Raw genomic sequence first — 7500 nt, 5'->3', positions numbered from 1 at the left:
AAACTCAGAGAGCAACAGAAAGTGAATTCATACATATTGTTCTCCTTTCTGTTCTTCATTATATTGACATTATTAGCATCACGTGGCAGTAAATCATGAGTCTATTCTATCATGTTCATTATTGCTGTAATAATTAACACCGACGTCTCTGTGTGACTTCTGTGTTTTAAAGTCTTTAGATGTGAGACAAAATAACTTGCATCATCAGCAGCTGAGCGTCACTTCCTGTTCATGCTGATGCTTAAAAACAGATACATTTGTGTCATTTAACATCAATAGAATCAACATTAGAAACATGAGAATTAAAGAGACTTCATCATTAAAATATCGAAGACAAGAACATCTGACTTCAGTTCACAGTATTATGTGTGTGTGTGTGTGTGTGTCTCTGAGTGTGTGTGTGTCTCTGTGTGTGTGTGTGTCTCTGTGTGTGTGTGTGATTTGAGTGCTTTTCACTCGTCAAGGTAATCCTCTGATTATCGCATAGCAACGAGTTGCTGAGGGGGATTTTTGGTCCACGGCCGTGACCTCGATGGTGGTGTGTGTGTGTGTGTGTGTGTGTGTGTGTGTGTGTGTGTGTGTGTGTGTGTGTGTGTGTGGCAGACAGAATGGGACATTTATTAATGAATTAATATTGCAGCTCTTTACATAACATGATATAATTTAGGTGTTCAACCGAATTGTATTGCAATATCCTGACAGGTGTGTCGATTATTTAGTCTTAATAATATAAATAAGCTCAATAAAAAGCACTAAACATAAAGACGTATATATATATATATATATATATATATATACGTATACGTATATAAGTATTGAACCTTCACAACGACGTGCATCTGTCTCCCTGTGACGTGTAACTGGCTCTGATTGAGCTCAGATGATGAAGTGATGATGAGATATTGTACATTAACAGGATTCTGTGTAAAATGTGTATTTATTATTGCAGCCAGTGTTGAATCCCTCCATGAACTACATGCAGGCTGGGTCAGAGCAGGAAAGGTTCCAACATACTGACACATCACATCTTAATGTCACATCAGCTCTTTGTTCATCTTTGTCTCTCTCAGAGGAGCTTTCTGGGTTTCGCCTCCTTCTCCATCGGCGATCTGCTCCGGTCCAAAGAGCCTCACATCTCTCTGAGTCTCAGGTAAACACACTATGTTCTCATAATAACCTCCCGTATGAACACCTAACATCCTCCAGCTCTTCTGTTAGCGTCACTGTCAACGTTTCTACCAGTTAAAACAGCTCCAAACACGCTTTACCTCCTCAGAAAACCTCCTTTAATCTCACTTTGAGGCTTCTCTCTGTAAGTGAGATGAATTCATGTCTCTTCACTGAGGTGTCGGAGACGTCAACTGATTGGCCGTTGCTTGGATACCTGTAGCCAGATGAGGAAGTGAGAGGGGTAGCGTGTGTGTGTGTGTGGCTCCGCCTCCGTAGAGAGCAGAAACCCACTTCCTGTTTTAATATCACAACACCTTCAGAGAGCGTGAGACACCAGCTGATGGGCAGTAGGTGATGTGCAGTAGGTGGTGTGCAGTAGCTGATGGGCAGTAGGTGGTGTGCAGTAGGTGGTGTGCAGTAGGTGGTGTGCAGTAGGTGATGTGCAGTAGGTGATGTGCAGTAGGTGGTGTGCAGTAGCTGATGGGCAGTAGGTGGTGTGCAGTAGGTGATGTGCAGTAGGTGGCGTGCAGTAGGTGGCGTGCAGTAGGTGGCGTGCAGTAGGTGATGTGCAGTAGGTGGTGTGCAGTAGATGGTGTGCAGTAGGTGATGGGCAGTAGGTGGTGTGCAGTAGATCGTGTGCAGTAGGTGGTGTGCAGTAGGTGGTGTGCAGTAGATGGTGTGCAGTAGGTGATGGGCAGTAGGTGGTGTGCAGTAGGTGGTGTGCAGTAGGTGGTGTGCAGTAGATGGTGTGCAGTAGCTGATGGGCAGTAGGTGATGTGCAGTAGGTGATGTGCAGTAGATGGTGTGCAGTAGATGGTGTGCAGTAGGTGGTGTGCAGTAGCTGATGGGCAGTAGGTGGTGTGCAGTAGGTGGTGTGCAGTAGATGGTGTGCAGTAGGTGGTGTGCAGTAGCTGATGGGCAGTAGGTGGTGTGCAGTAGGTGGTGTGCAGTAGGTGGTGTGCAGTAGGTGATGTGCAGTAGGTGGTGTGCAGTAGCTGATGGGCAGTAGGTGGTGTGCAGTAGGTGGTGTGCAGTAGGTGGTGTGCAGTAGGTGATGTGCAGTAGGTGGTGTGCAGTAGGTGATGTGCAGTAGCTGATGTGCAGTAGGTGGTGTGCAGTAGGTGGTGTGCAGTAGGTGGTGTGCAGTAGGTGGTGTGCAGTAGCTGATGGGCAGTAGGTGGTGTGCAGTAGGTGGTGTGCAGTAGGTGGTGTGTCTGTGGTCGGTGTGCTGGCACGTTGCACTCAGGTGTGTCTGATGCCTACCTGGCACAGGTTGGCTGAGTGACAGAGCTTTGTGCTGCACAGTTAGCTGAGGAGAGTTGGCTTCGTCTCTGGTTTCTTCATGGCGTGTATCTTTGATGACAACAAATGACCAAGTTAGCTGAACAAGATGTCTTCAGTGAGTTAGAGTTGTCTTCTTGTCTACTCAGCTGTTTATAAGAAGTCTTCAGCTTGATCATTTAGTGATCTTGTGTGTTGTTGATTTGTCTTGTTAAGGCTCTTGTTTCTAGTTAACTGTGTCAGTTATCTTGTTTCTAGTTCACTGTGTCAGTTATCTTGTTGCTAGTTAACTGTGTCAGTTATCTTGTTTATAGTTAACTGTATCAGTTATCTTGTTGCTAGTTAACTGTGTCAGTTATCTTGTTTATAGTTAACTGTATCAGTTATCTTGTTGCTAGTTAACTGTGTCAGTTATCTTGTTTATAGTTAACTGTATCAGTTATCTTGTTGCTAGTTAACTGTATCAGTTATCTTGTTTCTAGTTAACTGTCAGTTATCTTGTATTAATGTCAGCTATCTAGTTAGCTTTGTCTTCCTAGTCATCTTCCCTCCAGTTAGCTCTGTCTTGCTAGTTATGTTCTTACTAGTTAGCGTTGTTGTACTAGTCATCTTGTTATTTAGGAAGAGTTTAGTTTTAGGAAGTCTTTTGAGTCATTTTGTTTCTTGGTAGTTGTTTCTTGATTGTTGTTTTGTTGCTAGTTAGCTGTTTGTTGTTTTGTTGCTAGTTAGCTGTTTGTTGCTTGTTGTTTTGTTGCTAGTTAGCTGTTTCTTGCTTGTTGTTTTTTTGCTAGTTCGTTGTTTCTTGCTTGTTTTTTTGTTGCTAGTTAGCTGTTTGTTGCATGTTGTTTTGTTGCTAGTTAGCTGTTTGTTGCTTGTTGTTTTGTTGCTAGTTGTTTGTTGCTTGTTGTTTTGTTGCTAGTTAGCTGTTTGTTGCTTGTTTTGTTGCTAGTTAGCTGTTTGTTGCTTGTTGTTTTGTTGCTAGTTAGCTGTTTGTTGCTTGTTGTTTTGTTGCTAGTTAGTTGTTTGTTGTTTTGTTGCTAGTTAGTTGTTTGTTGCTTGTTGTTTTGTTGCTAGTTAGTTGTTTGTTGCTTGTTGTTTTGTTGCTAGTTAGTTGTTTGTTGCTTGTTGTTTTGCTGCTAGTTAGTTGTTTGTTGCTTGTTGTTTTGTTGCTAGTTAGCTGTTTGTTGCTTGTTGTTTTGTTGCTAGTTAGTTGTTTGTTGCTTGTTGTTTTGTTGCTAGTTAGTAGTTTGTTGCTTGTTGTTTTGTTGCTAGTTAGCTGTTTGTTGCTTGTTGTGTTGTTGCTAGTTAGCTGTTTGTTGCTTGTTGTTTTGTTGCTAGTTAGCTGTTTGTTGCTTGTTGTTTTGTTGCTAGTTAGCTGTTTGTTGCTTGTTGTTTTGTTGCTAGTTAGCTGTTTCTTCATCGCTAAGGCTTATGATCTTTGTCATACTCGTACATTTATTGTCAGTCTTTCTTCTCATATATTCAGTAGCTAGTTACATTTTCTTTCTGTCTTCCTTCCTCTCTTTAAATCAGGACGATGGACGGCGTGAACGAGGCCGGGGAGGTGAAGGTGTCCCGTCTGCAGATGGAGGGAGAAACTCCTCCTGATCACAAGGTTTGTATTCTGGTTGTTCTTGCGTAACGTAGAGGTGTCACAGCTTTACTTGTGTTGATCTTTGCACCATGTCTCTCTCTCTCCAGTGTCCGGCTCTGTGCGACAGTCTTCACAGCTCATTCCACGACGAAGAAAACAGTCCGATGATGAGAGCGGGTCAGCTAAAAGCTAGTTAGCTTTGTCTTGCTTGTTATTGTGATGCTAGTTAGCTTTGATATGCTAGTTATTTTGTTGCTAGTTAGCTTTGTCTTGGTTGTTATTGTGATGCTAGTTAGCTTTGATATGCTAATCTCAATATATATATCTATATATATATATAGATATATATACATATACTTATACTTTTATGCGTGTGCGTGCAGTGTTGTGTGCTCAGGTGTGTAAGGTGTACCGGTTTCAGACGGAGGATCAAAGATGGCTGCTGGTCCGGGAGCAGATGTCAGAGACGCCGCTCTCCTTCTCTATACCCAAACAGCTACTGAGCGCGCTCATACAGAGCCACACCAGCAGGTGTGTGTTTGTATTCTCAGTGTTAAAGTCATGTGACGCTTCTCTATTCAAAAAAAGATTTTTAAAAGAAGAGGCATGAAAAACCTGCAGAAACTGACATCTTTTAATTCAACTTTATCAACAGAAAATCCAAAGCAGAAGGTGAAATGTTGCATTTAAGAATGAAATAAAGTAATACTAGTTTGTTTTGAGGCTTTTGATCTACGAGCTCATTAACTCAACAATGTTTTATGGAAACTCGTCATTAAGATTTTTTATTTATTGTCTTAATTTGCTCTTGATGCTTTATATTTATATATCGGCTTTAAAACAAGCCCGTATTTATTTCCCTCCGTCAGGGTCCAGGAAGTGATGGAGCTCGGTGACCTTTCACCCCACTGGGACATGCTCCGCAACGACGTCATCGACCACTGTGACCACCTGATTGGCTGTTATCGGGAAACGCTCGCTGAGCTCGACAAACTCTCAGGTGTGAAATTAATTAAAGGGGCCGAAATCAGCCTTTTAAAGGAATAGTTTGACATTTTCCGTTGGAGATAATGACGTATTCACGTTCACCATTATCGTGTTTGTACGATAAATATGAAGCTGGAGCCAGCAGCCGCTTAGCTTAGCATAGCATAAAGACTGAAAGCAGAGGGAAACAGCTAGCTAAAGATCTGCGTACTTCTTCTACCGTTGCACGTTACATCTTTGTTTAAAATACTTTGACTCCAGGAAGCCCAAAATGTTGAACGATGCCTTTAAACAGAGCTTTATATTCACCTTGTTGTGTGGAAATGATTTCATTGTTTTCTTCTTCTTTTAAACAGCCTCGTCGTGTTTTAAGTCGAGCAGCAGTAAATCAGACAAACACCTTCAGTTTGTTCCAACAAACCTGCACTCACAGAGGATGGAGGTCACCGGTCCAGACAGCACAGGTCCACTCAGAACTTATTATTGTTATTGTTTATATTGTTAATATTATTATTGATAATACTAATAATAGAAACAATAAACTCTCTCTCCCCCCCCCCCCCAGGTGTGTGGTATGAGGTCATAACAGTCGGGGCTCCAGCTGATCACCACCAGGCCTTCAAACACGGAGGACTGAAGAAGCTCCTCAGTAAACACACAAACCACACCGACAGGTGTGTGTGTGGGGGGGGATTAATCTCTGTAATCTCTGTCTGGATTAGTGCATCCGTTTCTTTTAATTTTCCCATAATGCAACAGGCTTTAAAACTGAAAAACATCTCCTATGATATGAAAATACTGAATTAATTGAACAATGAATAATAAAGCTTGTGCGTTAGGTGGATCGGCACATTTTGTCTGACTCGCATCATCTTGTCGCGCTGCTGTTAGCAAATGTTGCTAATGGCGCACGGCTAACATTGTCCAGCAGGAACTCGCACCCGTGAACTTTAGTTCCACATTCAAACGCATCGATCTACAGACGAGTGTCACAGAGAGCAGAGGACGAATACGTTTAGAGGAAACAGTACAAGTACCTAGTATTGGTACTGGAGCACTGAGAGCCCCTCACAGTTGTATTTTGTCTTTCTCTCTCCAGCTCCGTCTCTTACTCTCGGGACGAGAGCTCCAGAGCGAGGGAGCTGCTGGCCAGCGTGGCCCAGCTGCAGCCTCTGGTCTTCGGGCTCGCTGAGGAGCTGCTGTCCGTCTCTCTGGAGCTGAGCGCCGCACGGCTGCAGCTGGTGCTGGACGGCCTGACTCAACAGGTGAGGAGGGACGGGGGCGGGGGGGAGGCTGGAAGTAGATGGTTAAAGGCTTCGATGTTCAGGAGGTTGATAATCTGAGTCTGGTTCTCTCTTGAATCGTTCCTTCTCACTCAGACGGAGCAGTTCGTTCACGCGCTCAAAGACGAGCTGGTGAAGAGCGCCCTGCTGACGATCCACGGCCAGCGTTCCCCCGACGGCGGCCACGTCCACGTCCACGGGCTGCTCTGTGACGACACGCCGACCAATCACGAGAGGCAGCGGGACACGGAGTACGACGAGGAGGAATGGGCAAGTGTGTGTGAGAGATCTTCACTCGTTTCTTATAGCGGCGTGCTTGTTTTTATACGTGTGTGTGTGTGTGTGTGTGTGTGTGTAGGACAGGGCGTGGGCCAACGTCGCCATGAGCCTCAACTGCATCGTCGCCATGGTGGACCGGCTGCAGGGCCGGGAGGACCGCCCCCCGGAGGTGACGTCATCAGAGCAGCAGGAAGCCACGGGGGACACGAACTCTCAGAACACCGGTGGGACGCTCTGTTTGCTGTTCAGACTGTATTTCACAAAAGCTTTTGGTTTGATTCAAACTAAAGCAGAGAAATGTAAACGAGGATCTTGTCTCTCTCCTCCAGCCTCCTCCTCCTCCTCCTCCTCCTCCTCCTCCTGGCAGGAGCAGCTGCTCCCCCTGGTGCTCACTCTGAGGGATTGCGTGCGTGAGGCGGTGGGGAAGGCCCGAGCCGCCATGACCTTCGTGGTCCTGCAGGGGGCGGCGGCCACGACCGTCGCCCAGGGACCGGCACACGTGGTCCAACGACGCCACGCCGTCTTCAGCCAGGCGGTGAGACAATGAGATATATATAACGTCCTATATCTCATTGTCTCATATAGTTGTGGGTAGCACCTGGTACTTTTTTTTTCGAGGTTCATAGCGATCTGAGCCGATACAAGAAAGTGGAGTTCAAACACTGCAGAGCTCTGATTGGTCAGAGAGAACCTTCACTAGCGCGACACAAACCCGCCTTTTATTATTCACTTGGCCCAGATTTAAAAAAAATGTCAGCCTGCAAAACATGTTAGGGCCTCAAAGAGACACGTACCGACCGACAAGAGACAACATGACCAAAAAGACTCACTAAGCAACTACAGAGAGACATCTCATCCCAACGTATCTCATCTTGTGTCATCAGCTCTCAGCCGTGGTGTGTGGGT

The 7500-nt window shown here is 44.9% G+C and overlaps 1 protein-coding gene across 1 annotated transcript in view; it reads left to right on the top strand.

Moving 5' to 3' along the window:
• Window positions 1-7500, top strand: part of LOC306796459 (type II inositol 3,4-bisphosphate 4-phosphatase-like) — an 18024-nt gene that overhangs the window by 6611 nt on the left and 3913 nt on the right. The window contains exons 9-20 of the mRNA XM_079295382.1: window positions 1071-1150; window positions 3985-4066; window positions 4153-4222; window positions 4429-4576; window positions 4915-5045; window positions 5389-5496; window positions 5598-5706; window positions 6132-6297; window positions 6412-6585; window positions 6674-6818; window positions 6924-7129; window positions 7479-7500. The exon at window positions 7479-7500 is cut by the window's right edge and continues 102 nt beyond it. Coding sequence (XP_079151508.1) covers window positions 1071-1150; window positions 3985-4066; window positions 4153-4222; window positions 4429-4576; window positions 4915-5045; window positions 5389-5496; window positions 5598-5706; window positions 6132-6297; window positions 6412-6585; window positions 6674-6818; window positions 6924-7129; window positions 7479-7500 — 1441 coding nt within the window. The remainder of the gene's footprint in view (window positions 1-1070; window positions 1151-3984; window positions 4067-4152; window positions 4223-4428; window positions 4577-4914; window positions 5046-5388; window positions 5497-5597; window positions 5707-6131; window positions 6298-6411; window positions 6586-6673; window positions 6819-6923; window positions 7130-7478) is intronic.

Source organism: Melanostigma gelatinosum (assembly GCF_949748355.1).
Source record: "Melanostigma gelatinosum genome assembly, chromosome: 23".
Taxonomy (NCBI): Eukaryota; Metazoa; Chordata; class Actinopteri; order Perciformes; family Zoarcidae; genus Melanostigma; species Melanostigma gelatinosum.
The sequence above is the reverse complement of the archived record's forward strand: the minus strand, read 5'-3'. Positions and strand labels throughout refer to the sequence as shown.